The 15907-nt window shown below is 36.7% G+C and overlaps 1 protein-coding gene across 4 annotated transcripts in view; it reads right to left on the reverse strand.

Moving 5' to 3' along the window:
• Positions 1-243: 243 nt before the first annotated feature.
• Positions 244-15907, reverse strand: part of IFT80 (intraflagellar transport 80) — a 31135-nt gene continuing 15471 nt past the window's right edge. For 3 of the 4 annotated variants that reach the window (XM_041468036.1, XM_041468038.1, XM_041468037.1), the window contains exons 9-20: positions 12173-12352; positions 10606-10724; positions 9834-9908; positions 9203-9366; positions 8529-8593; positions 7980-8115; positions 7456-7603; positions 6877-7048; positions 5048-5137; positions 4790-4962; positions 3632-3755; positions 244-1335 (exon numbers count right to left, since the gene is read on the reverse strand). In XM_041468036.1, coding sequence (XP_041323970.1) covers positions 1222-1335; positions 3632-3755; positions 4790-4962; positions 5048-5137; positions 6877-7048; positions 7456-7603; positions 7980-8115; positions 8529-8593; positions 9203-9366; positions 9834-9908; positions 10606-10724; positions 12173-12352 — 1560 coding nt within the window. In that variant the 3' untranslated portion in view covers positions 244-1221. The remainder of the gene's footprint in view (positions 1336-3631; positions 3756-4789; positions 4963-5047; positions 5138-6876; positions 7049-7455; positions 7604-7979; positions 8116-8528; positions 8594-9202; positions 9367-9833; positions 9909-10605; positions 10725-12172; positions 12353-15907) is intronic. The other variant, XM_041468039.1, reaches the window with a different exon arrangement.

Below are 15907 nucleotides of genomic sequence, written 5' to 3' on the forward strand. Positions count from 1 at the left end.
AATTCAGATTTTATACCCAGGGTCATAACTGCATTTAGAACCTGGGATAAAAGTGCTGTTCCACAATATTTTGCTTTGCTTTCTATTTAACACCAGGATGCTCAGGACTGGATGTGTGTGATAAAAATGGAATTAAACACCTCTCCCATCCCCTCCAAATGTCATTAAACCACCCCAAATATTCTATTTTTAGCACTCAGTGTTGATCCCCACACGCAGCAGCTCTCAGGTTCATTAAAAATCTCCTCTTTGATTTGGTTTTATTAAGAAATTTATGAACTGTGCCAGAGAGGGTCACACAATGATTTACAAATTTGCTGTATGTACAGATATTTAACATTTTGCTGGTAACACTTGAAAGATACATAATAAACCTTGTCAGTGATGAATAAACTGGTAATGTGTTTATAACATGAAGAGAACGCAGCCAGCTTCGGGTGTGAAACACAGAAAAGTGAATCTTGATGAAATAACATAAATTAAGAAAGATTATTTACAAATCAAGTGTTTTGGGCAGAAAAAAGACATGAAATATTCTCTTATTTTAAATATTCTTGTCAGTTTTACACATCAGATGCTACAAATGCTGTTTGTTACTTCCAACAACCCTGAAAGCACATTCCAAAGCATTTTAAACCAAAAAAAAAAAATAAAACCTTTTACTGCTGAATGTTTTGCTCAGTGACAAACCTGAAATCATCTGAAATCATCTGTTAAAGAACTCACTACAAATATGTATTGCCTCTACTGTGAGGGAAATATTTGTACTTGAGAGGCTCAAGCTCCCTTTTTTTTTTTGCATTTTCAGCACTTCCAGTTTGCTAAATTTGTTTTAGGGCAATTGAAACAAGTCTGGAGAGGTCCCTGGGCTTGCAGAAATAACCAAAGTGCTTAACTTGGGGCTTAAATTGTGATTTCAGGAGAGGCAACCCAGGTTAAAGAATATTAATGGCAATGAAAATTTAAAATCACTGAGAGAGGAACTGTTCATTCCCTTTTTTCTCATGTATGTAGTCAGCACTGGCACCAGAATATAAACCCAGCTCAAAATGAAAGGAAATAATTAATCCTGTGTGTCACCCAAGGGTTCAAATCCCCAGAAATTCTCTCTCCTGTGACCCACAAAATGTTTGCTGTGGCTTTTTTTTTTTTTTTTTTTTCTTTTACAACAAAGCAGTATCAAATATTGAAGCAGCACTTTGAAGGTGCCCAAAATGTGAATTACTGCTGCACAGTCACACTGCTCCTCCCTGCAGCACTGGCTGCTGCTCGTTCTCTTTCTTTAGCAATTTCCATCTCTATTTTGGCTTTGATTTTATTCCAATCCACTTCCAGCTGTAAGAAGAGAAAAATGAAACACACAGAGCTCAACATCAGAGAGGGCCAGGTCAGTTATTCCATTTAAAAAGACAATTATCAAGTGTTGGGTACCCAAACTCATGGAAGGTGTGAAGGCACAGCTGAGTTCTAACTGAGCTTCACCTTTAAAACAAACCAACCCGAGCTATTTTAATGAACCTCATTGTGTCTGGCAATAAAACACAAAAATAACCTGCCTCTAATTCAACAGCATGATGTCAGTGTCCTGTTACTGAAAATTTAGCCCTGCATCATTAATTTAGGAGTGATGTCTCCTCCAAGGAGCTGATAGGATATCAAACCAGTTATCTGCTCCCACAGCAATCAGATTCCTGCTTGAAACTGCCCTTCTGCATCAATAAATGCTTCAGGTTGAACCTTGGCATTCCTCCAGCTGCAGAGAATTGGCATTTTGTGGCTGTGCTTTGTGCCAGTGAAACCCCAGGCAATACACACAGCACAATACCCCAGCACAAATGTGGGAAGGAAAGTTGTTTCTTCCCCAAGAAATGCTTGACAAGGAAATAAAAAATGGATCATGGCGCATTTGATGACCACAACAACATGTCCAAAATGTCATTGTGCAGTTCAGTTTATTGCTGGAGAATTAACACTGGCAAAGGTGGGATGGGAGAAGGATTACAGGGAATTCTCCTCTGTAATTAAGCAATGGAAAAACAGGGGGGATTCTCTAAGAGGGAAAGTGAAATTAAACACCCACATTCTCAGGTGAAAATGTAATAATACCTCAGTTCTAGAGGCAGTGACTGGCCCCAGGATTCTCAGGATATGTGTAAGGTATGAGAACCTGAGATACAAAATAAGCACAATTTTAGATCCTGCCTGGCTGCAGAAAACAGAGGGAAAAACTCCTTATTTAAGTCTGAAGAGGTTTTAGGTTGTGAGAGGGAATCTGAGACCCTTTTTTATCCCTGAGAAGGAACAGCAGCACAAAATCATGCTTTGCTTTTCAATTTCTTTCTGAGTTTGCTTTATGAGTCTGACAGGTTGCATGAAGAATTTAATTACAGCTTTAAATTCACATTATGTGGATCCCTCCTATTCACAGATCCAGCAAAGACCTCCAGCAGATGTGGAAAAGGACTTTTTCCCTCCAGAAATCTCCTGAGTGAGACCCCAATTTCAAGAAAATCTCCAAATTTCCAAATCAATTTTAGAAAACTTCAAAATCTCTAAGTCTCAGGACCGAGTAAGCTGAAAAATCACCCTGCTCACACCTTGGCACTGCCAAGGTGGAATTCCTTAGGAATCCTGATGGAATCTACAGCTTCCTCCAGGATTTTAAGAAAATCAGGATTCTCTCCAATGTCCATCAGCAGCATCAGGGAATTTCTGTGATTTTTGCTCTGTAATGGGTTTTAGAGAACACACAGAGCTGGAAAAGCTCCAGGATAAAAATGCCTGGAGTCTGTGCTTTATTTCTCTGTATTTTCCAGGTAAATTACTGTGGAATGGTTCATTAGGGGCTGACTTTTGTTCAGGAAATGAACAAAGTGCTAACAGCTAATGCCTTCCATTAGAAATCCAGCTTTATTCCAAGTGTCCTGGGCAGTGCCCATGGAAGGATGTGAATTCCCAGCCCAGGTGTTCCCTGACCCCTCAGCTGCAGGGATAAAAGGATTCCACACAAAGGAGAGGTTTTTTGGGATCATTTCTCTCTCAGAATGCTGAGGAACAAGGAGGGGAGAAGCAGGAAGGACAGGAGGGAATTGTGGCTCTCCTGAGGGAAATGTGGGGAAATATTGCAGTGGAATCCAAGATCCAGCTGCTGAATTTCAGGACGTGCCCTCAGCCCTCAGGATCTGTGAAACACTAATAAATTGATTTCCTAGGGATGCAGAGGGTTTCCAATACATCTATATGGAATTGTTGATTGTATTTAAAATCAGAATGGTTTGCAGTTCATAAAAATAAAGATTCATAAAGATTTCTTCAAAGTATCAACCTGTTTCTATCCACAAAATGCCACAAAAAATGTTGGAAATATTTGAGAGACTCATTGAGCCATGGTGATGTTTAACTCCCTGTTTATAGAAAACAACTGTGCCTTCACTTGTGTGATCTTTACCAAATATTAAATAAATATATATAGTGAATCTTCAAATAAAACCCATGCCCAGCTATTCCTGGCCAATATTAGACCAAAGCCTATAAAAATTCCACATTTCTGTTCACATTTGAACCCCAGAAGGAAACCAGAGGTGCAAACCCACCCCACTCTCCAGCAGGAACAACCCTGGGGGATACTTACACCTTCTGCATACTGCAAAAACCTTTGGTTGGTTTCTTTTTTCCCAAAATCCTCCAAGAATTTCTGTCTGTAAGCCAGGACTGTGTCCACGTGTGTCCTGTGCTTCACTGCCAGATCCAGGGCTCTGCAACAGGGCAGGAATGGGCTGGGGAAATGCTCTGGCACCTCCACCAACACCCAGAAACTCTGAGGCTGAGGGCAGAGATCCCAAATCCCACCCCACAATAGGATCAGGGGATTCAAAGTAGCCAGTGATGAAAAATACCCAACAATTATTCCCACTGACAACCTCGTCACATCATGATTTTGAGCCCAGGAGGCTTTTTATTTCAAGGAAATGCAGAATATTTCAGAGTTTAGCACAAAAATAATAATGTTTAATAACTTTTTTCTAGTCAGAAGTAGGTTCTGAACACTCATAATACACATATTCTATATAATGTTTATAAATATTGTATAGGTGGAAAAGGTCAGACATTGGATTAATTTAATTCATTACTCATACTTGGATTCTTCTCAGTGGCTTAAGAACACTGATATTTCATCTACAGAGAGTTTTTGATGATAGAATAAAAGAATATTCTTTTCCTAATATCCAACTTAAACCCCCTCTGACACAGCTTCGTAACAAAACAAATTACAGATTTGTGGGGGAAAAAAAAAATCAACCTTTTGCCTGAATACATCAATAAAACAGCAGAGAAATTAGGAGTAAACAACTCAGAGGATTCTGTCAGAAAACAGAATGTGGGGGTTTTGTTTAAATGAGAAATTCCTCCTTTGTTTTCTCAGCCTTAATTCATATTTTCTCCACCTACACAATGCTGGGAGTCTGGGTAGCCACAACTTTATTTTTAGCAGCAAGACATTTTCAAGCAGCCCAAATTCCACAGCCACTCTGGGGCATCACTGGGGGCTCCTCTGTGCTAGCAGTGATGAGAAAGCAAAATGTTATTTCAAAATGTTTCCAGGCATATTTTGGGCTTTTATCACCAAATATTTGTATTTTCTAAATACAAAAATGCTGGGTTTGTTGGCTATGATTTAATTAGCTTTTTTTTGAAGTGGTGGGCGATTAAAAGATAAGAAATGAGTCAACAATAAAAGAACTGATGGAAATAATCAGGAAAACGTATTTTAATGGGAAACAACTCCTACCTCTCCCAGTTGTAAAGGTTGATGTTGATTTGGATGGCCTGGTAGACCAGGCCTGCCTGGAGCAGGAGGGTTTCAGCCTCCTGGCTGTTGCCACTGAAGAGCAGCATGTGAGCCAGCCTGGACTCCTTGGAGGGCAGCTCCTTGATGGAATTGATGTACTGCACTTTGTCAATCTGCTCAGGAGGGGGACAGCAGGGAGATCCATTCACCAACTTGGCTTTGCAAGGATTTAATTCCATTTTAACTGTGCTTTCTTACCTCGCCGATCGCCGCGTAGGCGATTTCAGCTGTGCTCATGTCCTTGTTGGCCACTGCCATGGCAGCCAAACAAGCCCACAGGGTCTGGTCCTGAAATTCAAAATAAAAACACCTTGGAAACCTTCAAATGTTCATTATCATGCTGCAAGTGACTCCTCAAAGCAACTACACAAGGCTTAAAAATCCTGTGTAATATTACATTTCTCTGCGTGTCATTTATGGCACTGTGCTCTAAAGTCTCTTATTAGGAAATGATTAATTATTTCTCAGAACTAGGAATTAGAAAAACTTTTATGCTAATAATAATATTACACCTTTTTATTATTGTTTTAAATACTTTTTATTATATTTTATATATTTATTCATAAATATATACATTCATATATTATTTATTTTTCTATATTACATTTTTACATAATTCCTTTTTTTACCCTTTTATTATTATTTTATATATTACTTTTATTGTTTCTGTGAGGGTTTTTTGGGGCATTTCATGCAACCTTGAGGAAACCCCATGAACACAGAATGTAGGAAGATCCTAAATGACATTTTGATGGATTTTCAAGTGACAACATTTTGACAAAGACACACTAATAAACCATATTTTAATCTAGTTTAAGCTACAACATCTAAAACTCTTTTCAGACAGAAAAAATGTAATTTTGGACTTGCTGGTCCAGGAATTAAGGAGAATTTTGTTGAGTGTGTTCAGTAACAAATGTGGAAATAAAGACTTTGCACTGCGAAGGTTTCAGAAGGATCACTTTTGACTGAAATCAGAATGAGCAGCTGCACTGAGGGAGTTCTAAAGACATTCCCAGATTTCCCAAGTGACTTTTCCATCACTCAGGAAAAACCCTCCTGCAGGAAGCCCAGAATGTGGGAAAATTAAGATTGTTCAGAGAATGAAACGCTCCTAAAATTTTCGTCACATTCTCTTCCCACTTCCCTTTTATTTAGAAAATCAGGTGACAAAATGCTGAAAGCTCAGCCTGAAATTATCCAGGAGATGAAATTATTATTTTGATGCTTCCAAATTGTTTCTTGCTGCTTTTTTCCCCTCAAAAATACCACCTAATTTGTTATTCCTGATTGGAAATACTTTTTACTCTCTACCTGGGCTGCCAAAATCAAAATATCCTGACTTGGATGCTTAAATCAGGTGATGTGGACACTGCAAATAAAGATTCTGTTACAATTAATTCTACTTATGCAACACAAATGATCTGGATGTGCATTAATTTAATAATTGGTTACACAAATATCTGAAATACACATTTAAGGTACTAAATTTTCTAGGAATAAATGGGAAGGAAGGTTTGAAGGGCTTTTGTTGTTTTATAAACTACCACACTCACCTCATCTGTTGCTGTTGTCTAAATAAATACAAAAGAAAGCAATGGAAAAGAAAAAAAATAAAAAAGAAGTGAAATAAAATATGATAATTAACAGGTAATTGTGGAAATGTCACTTTTCATTGGTTATATTAAGGCCCAAACCTTAAAGATAAAGGTTGGTTATATTAAGGCCCAGACCTTAAATATTGGTTATATTAAGGTACAGACCTTAAGTTTAAAAACTTTTAAAAAAATTAGGTTTAAAACTGAATTCTGTGAGCACTTGTGTTCAATCCAGCTGGATTCTGGTGTGGCTAAAAATAAGAACTCTTATTTTTCACGGAAGTTACGGAATTAAGAAAACCACCTCATTTTCCAGGAGCGACAAAGCAGGCCGGAAATGAGCCGCACCATTCCATACGGAGAGATCACTACAGAAAAACACTTAAAACCACAGAAACGGTCGTGAATATTCCCAAAAATGAGATGTACCTTGACAAACCTGCAGAGCCTGAGCCCGTCCTGCCAGCGGGAGGAGCTGACGTGGCCGTGCAGGATGGCGGGGTACGGGGAGACGTGCAGGTGCACCAGGGACCCGTCGGCCCTCCTGATTGTCACCTGGCTGCCCACAAAACTCACGATCTGCGGGCTCTTGCTCAGCTCACTGCACGCAGAAAGAAAAAGAAATGAGTATTTAGATGTTTTTACAGGAAAAGGATTTAATTTCGGTTATTTGTGAGCTGGTGTTTTGCTGCTTTTAATTGCCGACGTCATCGGAACAAATCTTTTCTGGGTTTTTTTTTTACAAAACCTGAGGTAAAATTTTAAGAGAAAAAATCCAGATTTTTCTCTTACATCAAGATGCTGCTCTGCTTTCCAACCCTGCATCATCATTTCAACCCTAAACTTTATAATTTTCTTAATAAACCCCTTTTTCCTCATTTCCCAAGCAAGAAACAGGAGACTTTTACAAGTTGCAAGGCCAGCTTTTACTTCTCCCGAGCACAGTTTGTTAAGAAATGAGGGAAATAGTTAAAATAAATCATATTTGGATTTAAAAGGATTTCTTATCTGGCATCTTTTTCGTACAGGGTTTTTGGGAGAAGGTCTTTATCCACGTAGACTGTGTTGGGATAATACCAGACTGTGAACCTGGAATCCTGGATCCCACAGAGGATGTTGCAGCTGTCATTCCAGGCCAAACTCTGCACCATTGTCCCTTCATGTACAGACAAAAAATAATGATAATCAATGAATAAATAGATAAAGAAATAAATAAGGCATTTCCAGGAGAAACTTCAAAATAAAGGGAATTGTACCAGGGTGGTTATTCAGCATTTTTGGTTGCTTCTCTAAGGTTTTAACCCCAAATTTGTAGCATTTTTAAAAGCTGCTGTGGATGGAAATGATAAAAAAATCAACAGAATTTAGATAAAATGTACTGAAATTGTTTCTACCTCCATCATATAATAGCCAAAGGTTTTTTTTTTCAAATTCAATTTCACTATTAATTAAGCAAATGTTATCTCTTGTATTAAATACAAATTTATTTCCCTCCCAGCATCTTTCCCAACATCAATTTGAGTTTTTCTCACCTATTTTGACAATCTTCTGCTCTTTCCCAAACCTTTTCACTGAGGTGATGAAAAGATCTCTGTTCTTATCAATAAAAGCTATTTTCCTCTCACTTGTCAGTCCCTTCTGGTCCAAGGCAATCTCCACAATCTCTGTCTGAAAAGATAAAAGAGAATCTCTGATTCTTATTTTGGAGATTTTGTATTTGGACATTCAAATTGATTTTTTTTCCTAAAAACAAGGCACCAAAATTCTTGGATAAACTGGGCTGGAAAAACATTTTGTGTGTGATTTATCTGTGGAATAAATCATTCCATGAGGTTAAAATTCAGATTATTTTAAAGTCCTTTCCAACCCAACCCATCCCACAATTCTGTGATTTTATAAACTGAATTTCACAAAGATTAAAACAATTCTGAAGACAACACAAAGCATTAAAAGTCAGCAGCAAAGCTGCTTTCTATTAAGATTTTAAAACCTTTAATGGGTTTTTAGTCCCATTATTGAGGAAAACCATTAGTGATTCTTAATTTCTGAGTGAAATAAAGACATTAAAGCTCTTATTTTACCTTGTGGGTCAGAGGCTTTCCATCACCCAGTGGCTTCCCAGATAAAGCTTCAAAGATGTAGATAACTGAAGAAAAATAATGATATACTTTATTAATAAAAGCAGAAGTTCTTAATGGATTTTCCAGGGATTCCACTCTTTTTTGGGTGTAATTTAGTGCAAGTGGATAAAATATTCCATGTGAGTTTCACCAGTGATTTTCACATGGTGATGAAAAAAATCTTATAAAAAACTGAATTTTCACTTCCTATCCCTGTTTTTCATTTCCTGTCTCAAATGGGGCTTTCCAGAAACGACATCAAATTGTGCTAAAAGCCTGCATCAATAATCTAAATAAATCCACATTTCCAACGTCAGATTGACTCAATCTTAACCCACAATTTCATCAGTGGGAATGTTTAGAAAGAGAGAAAATTAAAAAATCCCTTCAGGGAGTAAAAACTTACTCTATTATTTGCTGTAAATATTCCATGGATCTGTAATATTCTGTATTATTTCTGTAAATATTTCTGTAATATCTGTAATATTTCTGTAAATATTTCCAGGGATTCCATGGAAATTCAGAGCCAAACCATTCTCTTGAAGTTTTTAAATTAATTTTAAGCAAGACCCATAACTTGAATTCATTTTTATACTAAATATATATATTTTTGTGCAAAATAAAACAGGATTTACCCTTCTCATCAGCCTTGTCCCTCACTGCCAGCGTGTCATTGCTCAGGGACACTGTCAGGGCATTTAAAATGTCTGTCCTCATGCCTGGGTATTTTGGAGAGGAAATCAATCTGCCTTCATAGGAATATAAATAAAGTCCTCCACCATCCACCAGAAGAAAATGCCTAAAAAAAAAAGAAAAAAAATCCCCAATGACAAAGAAGTAAATCACTAAATAATATAAAAATGGTATTTTCCACAATGGGAAAGTAATTGTTTAATATCCTGCAACTCTTCTTCCAGCTTCCATCATTCCTAAGCTTTACATTTTCAAGATATCCTGGAAATTCTGTATGGAAAAGTTTGGTTTTTTTTAATGTATTATCTATTTCCAAGAGAAATATTTATTATGTCAAATATTTATGATTTTACCTGGGTATTTTTTGTTTATTTCTGATATTTCAATTTGAGCTTATTTTGTTCATTATATAGATATATATAACAAATAAATTTATTATAAATATAATAAATTATTTTGTAACATAGACAATATAATAAATAAATAGACGTATTTATAATATAGATAATAAATAAATTTATTTATTTAATAGTTACATTCTGTTCATAATGAGCATTTTAAGAAGTCAGGTACCTTTCTGCTTGGAGAATCAAACTCACAGTTCCTTCCTTCAGGTCAAAAATCAATGGAGTGTTCCAGTTCCTTGTCCTGCAAATACAAAAAATCAGCATTAATTAAAAATCACTAATTCCCACATAGCTCAAACACAGAGTTGGATTCAGCAAGCAAATCACACACTTTCAACCAACAAATATTAATAAAAGGGAGGTTTTCCAACTTCAAACAGCATTGAGGAAGCCAAGGAACACTGATGAGCACAAAACATGATGGAATAAAACTCCTGCCTTCATTGTTTCACCTCTTCACACCAGCAGCAGCTGCCCCAGGAGTCTTAAAACCAGCAAAAATTATATTTATATGGATTGTTTTATTTCTAAAATATTTTAAATATTTCTGACTCTTTTACAGTGATCTGCACTAGTGTTGACTGAGCAGATGTTGCACTGATTATTTCAATTATTTAATTCTTGTGCTTCCAATGAAGTTTCTGCCACTCTTTTCCAAACAATGTGAGGAGGAGGAATTTGCTTTACTCACAAAAATATATAACACTGCAGGGAAAAATTAGCAAGATTATATTTATATGGATTATTTTATTTCTAAAATATTTTAAGATATTTCTGACTCTTTTACAGAGATCTGCACTAGTGTTCACTGAGCAGATATTCCAATTAATTTAAAATAATTTAAAAAAAAAATTAAAAATAAATTAATTCTTGTGTTTCCAATCAAGTTTCTGCCACTTTTCCAAACAATGTGAGGAAGAGGAATTTGCTTTACTCACGAGAACACATAACACTGCAGGGAAGTGGAGACCACCAAGTATCCATAATTCAGGGAGGCTTTGATGACCCTGTCCCGGAATTCCAACAAATCCACGGCGTCGTTGATGACATTGTGCACCTGAGCACAGGGAAGTGGTCAGGGAATGACACAAAAGAGCTGAAATTCAAATTAATTCATGAAATATTCCTGCTGAGAAAATCATTTGAGATGGAGGAGTGTTTGAACCATCAATATTGTTTTGACTGTTTTGTTAAATTTGCTGGATATACTGAAGCAGATAAGGTATAAAGATTATTATAATTAATATAGATATGCTTATTTTTAAAAGGCTTTTTTATAATGGTGTAAGGCTTAGTTAATTAAATAGATTTATGATTTTTTTAATTTATTTTGAGTTTGGTTACATTTTTAACCAAACTCAAAAATTCCCATTTTAAGATTGCTCAGCTGTTGATAATTTGAATATTTGAAATGAACACGTCAATGTTTATTTCACTGTTATTTAAATAAATTTAAATGTGTGTTATTTAAATAAACACTTCATCCAAACAATCCAGCAATATCCAGCACTGGAATGAAGATGCTGCAGAGCTCTGGAATTTTTATTATTCCACAGCTGGAAGCACAGGAAATCCAGGAGACAGGCTGGGTGAGCAGGTTGTGGTTTTGTTATTCTGTTTGAAATTTGCTCAAGAAAATCAGAATTTGCCTCAAATTTTTCAGCTCAGAGATTTTAGGAGCTAAAAATCCAAGGAGGGGGGACCTTAAACAAAAAAGTGTCCTGGTTTTTGGTGGGGTTTTGGGGTTTTTTTAAAAGATGTCACCATTCTGAGGGTGGTAACTTCCTTCTGATGTTCTCCATTATGCACCAATTGCAAAACATGGACTGACCTCAATTATTCCAAGAGCCTGGAAACCATTTCCAAGGATATGTTAATTGCTATGCCCACCACAGCATCACTAATTAACTTTGCCATTGTAATACTCAGGAAAAAAAAATCCATCTGCAAGTTTTTTTGTAGGATTTTGTAGGATTTTCCTACATAATATATAGGAATAAAATCACTGTAGAAGAATGAAAATTAAAAATGAGTCAGGGTTAGCTACACTTCCTCACTCTTTGCATATTCAAAAAGAGAAGTCAAACCCCATGGAGATCATTCCCAAGTGCATCTGGAACGAGTCAATGTCTGGGAATGAGGGGAAAAATTGGGAATTTTGAGCTGATTTGTGCTGTGTGCTCCCAGACACTGACTCACAGCATCCCACCCACGGCCCCAACCCCAAATCCAGCCCTGCTGCTGCTCCAACTCTTCCCAATTCCAAACCCAACATGAAAATGAAAAAAAAAAACATTGAAGGGTCTCATTAGGAATTTATTAGGAACTCGATGCTGAAAAGCCCCAAATGTGTAATTTGGAAAATGTGGAAGGATGGAAATCTTGATTATCCCAGAGAACAAACCTTGTGAGTCAATGTCTGGGAACACAAATTAAACCCAAAATTCCCATTCTGCATTAAAACAAGCTTTGTGATGGGGCTGCCCAGCTCTGAGGGGATTTTACCTTCATGGTTCTTCTCTTAATTAAGGTAATTTGGAAGTTTTGCCACTCCCAGTGCTGCTCCACCACGTGGGCAAAGATGACCTGGCCATTCCCACAGGCTCCGGCCAGCTGGGTGCCATCGATGGACCAGGCAATGGCAAAAATGCTGCCAGTGCTGGGCTTCTCCAGGGCATAAGACCACTGGAAACAAGACAAAAATAATAATTTCAGTTACTCTGTAATTTTAGAAATCATCTCTTGTCAGAAATACGTTTGCAGGGTTGGGTTTTTTCAAGCAGCGACAATAAATGAAGTTTTTGTTGAGTTGGGATTGGATGTTTAAGTGAGAGTCTGGAAAAAAAATAAAAGGAAAAGCAGAAATTAAAAAGTCACAATGCTGGAGTACATCAGGTATCAGTTTCCTACTCATCATTTATTCCAAGTGTGATCACATTCATAAATCCAGGCAATCACTACATAAAATTAAGGTGCTTAAGAAATAATTACATTTTCTCCACTTTGTTACTGTCCAAGTGAAGGATTAATTAAAAATTTCCTCCAGCAAAGACCTTAATTCTTAATTCCCTCAGCCTTAGCCATGAGACTCCTCTGAAGTTTAAATCCTTATTAATAAATTCTTGTCAAAAATTAGAATTTTCAGACCAAGACACTTTAAAATTTCCTGCATATCAGAAACACAAATCATCTTGAATCTCCAAACAGATGTTTCCCTGAAAATGGATGACAAATAAGAATTAAATAACCTTTTTAGGGAATTTTAGGAAGATATTCAAGCAGATTCTAAAACAAGAGCAAATCTTAATTATTTCCTCTTTATGTAATAGAATATTTTTAAGGAGTAGTAATAATGTAGGAGTATAAGGAGTAGTAATTTTGTAGTAATTGAAGAATGACCTGAATATCCAAATATGTTTGAAATCTTAGAGAGCAAATCAAGAATAAAAATCATGTGATTGAAGTTAAATGTAAACATTGGATTGACTTTTGGGTACATGAAATTATCCCAAAAGGGGCACAGCTGGAAGAAAATCCTCATCTGATGCTTCCAACACATTTCATATTCTGATTTCTTTGGTACAGCACAAAACCCTAAAAATTAAGTCCTTCACATAAAGCCTTCATATGATTTAGGTGGACAGAAATCCTAAAAATCAGTGTCTTTGTAGGATTTAGGTGGACACAAATCCCCAGAATCCAAGTCCTTGATTTAGGTGGAAGAAAATCCCCAAAATCCAAGTCTTTGCATGATTTAGGTGGAAGGAAATCCCAAAAAATCCAGTAAAATAAAGGTGTTGGACTCAAAAGGTTCAGTGGGAAGGGAATTCCATGGGGTGAAATCCAACCCCAGTGGTGCTCCTGCTTTGGGAATTCTGGGAATTAAAGCTCTTTTTCCATACCAGGGGGACTAAAAGGTGATGCTGGCACTGCCTGAATTTCCATTTCAAGCCTTGGTGTTAAGGCTTCACCTTCCCCATCATCCCCTGTCTGCGTGAGCTGCACTTGGGAAGGAAATTCCCATTTTGGAATTCCAAGGAAGGAAATTCCCATTTCTGAGTTCCAAGGAAGGAAATTCCCATTTCTGAGTTCCAAGGAAGGCAATTTCAATTTCTGAATTCCAAGGAAGGAAATCCCCATTTTTGAATTCCAAGGAAGGAAATTCCCATTTCTGAGTTCCAAGGAAGGAAATTCCCATTTTGGAATTCCAAGGAAGGAAATTCCCATTTTTGAATTCCAAGGACGGAAATTCCCATTTTTGAATTCCAAGGACGGAAATTCCCATTTTTGAATTCCAAGGATGGAAATTCCCATTTTTTGGAAAGAAATTCCCATTTTTGCCCAGTCCCCAACTGCTCCGATGCCTGGCCAGGCTGAGCTCAGCCCCGAACCCTCCCCATTAATTGACCCCAGTAATTAGTTCCAAGGAAGGAAATTCCCATTTCTGAGTTCCAAGGAAGGAAATTCCCATTTTTGAATTCCAAGGATGGAAATTCCCATTTTTTGGAAAGAAATTCCCATTTTTGCCCAGTCCCCAACTGCTCCGATGCCTGGCCAGGCTGAGCTCAGCCCCGAACCCTCCCCATTAATTGACCCCAGTAATTAAAGGCTGAGCTCCATGCAGATGAGCTTCCCAGCTGGAATCTGCCTGGGATCACTCTCAGGAGCTGTTCCAGGCTCCTCCCAGGCAGACCCGAGGTCCTTTCCCCAGGATCCAGGATCCACCAGGAGAAGCAAAGGCCACAAACCAGAATTAAAAACCACTTTAAGGAGCCCCAGGAATGTTTTTTTGGAGCTCCTTTTCCATGGAAAGCAGAGGCACTGCAGCTCTGATGGGATCCATTCCCAAAACTCCTTTAATAATTTTTTTTTTTTTCTTCAGGCCATTGAAAATCATTCAAGTATTTGCAGATCATAGCCTAAAATCCCAGGAAAAGCCATTTCCAAGCTTTATTTTCCAGCTGTTTTGAAGGCTCTGTGTAACTCAGAGCACTCCAGTGATTCATGCTCCCTGCAGACTGCTGGGCCATTTATCATGGCCATAAAATCTTATCAGAAAAATCATTTTAGCTCTTCATTTTTAAATAGAAACAATTTAAGAACCAGAATAGTTGCTGTGAAATTCCTAAATAAGACAGTTTTTTTTTTTTTTTTAATTTAGGAAAGGTCTGACTGTGACTCCAGGAATTAATATTGGTCCAACATTAATTCAATATTTTGGGTTCTACTTGTCTTGTATAATAATTTTTCACTGACTTCTCTCAAGAACAAACCCAGGATTTCTACAAGTTTTATTAAATAAATCCATAAAAGCAGCAACTTGAGTTTCCCTCTTCTGATTGCACAATGCAGTAAAAGTTTGCAGGATGTTTTCCTCTATTTTCCAAAGATATCAGGCAATATCCCATATTTTTAATCGAATTTCTAGCAAAACTTGATAGAATAGAAAAATATAAGATGACCAGTCAGATGTGCAAACTGCCAGTGTAGTAAAATGGCCAAAATTCCCTCTGTAATACACGAAAAGTTTGAAGAATGTACAAGATAATTTTAAAATTTATGGATTAATGGAAATAATTGGTTTTATTACATAGAATTTTCTCAGCAGAATGTTGAAGGCAGGAGTAAAGCAAAGGGCAGGTTTAACAGTCAAATAAATATCAATTTATAGATAAACAACATCAGAAGGTAAATGTTCAACAAGAAGAGCACTAACAATTTGGAAAATAAACAAAAACATTAAATTAAACTGATCACAATTTGGAAAATAAACAAAAACATTAAATTAAACTGATCAATCCCATTCAGGGTAAGTAAGTAATTAAGAGAAGATGCAGAAATATATTCAGCATTATTTAAATAGAAATTGGATGCCCCTATTTACTAATTGAAATGATTAATTTGACCAGTGTTTCATTTTTACTATTTTTTATCACTGATCCCTCTGCATTCTCAAGTCTCTGGGAACACAACTTGCCTGTAGGACAGCTGCAATAATTTATTTTATATATAAATATATAATTTCTTTTCATGACTTTTAATCGAAAAAATACAATTTAAAATGTTAATATTAAATTTGTAAATTTGGTGTTTACCATGAAGCTGCTTGAACATCCCAGGGAGGTGGGAAAAAAAGAGCAAAAAGAGCATTGAGTGCAAGAATTTAATTGCATTATGCCCCAAAGTGAAGACATATGCTGGAGAGGAGTTAATGATAAATATTTATTGTCCTGATGGCTC

The sequence above is a fragment of the Pyrgilauda ruficollis genome, unplaced genomic scaffold (assembly GCF_017590135.1).
Source record: "Pyrgilauda ruficollis isolate IOZ18807 unplaced genomic scaffold, ASM1759013v1 scaffold21, whole genome shotgun sequence".
Classification (NCBI taxonomy): domain Eukaryota; kingdom Metazoa; phylum Chordata; class Aves; order Passeriformes; family Passeridae; genus Pyrgilauda; species Pyrgilauda ruficollis.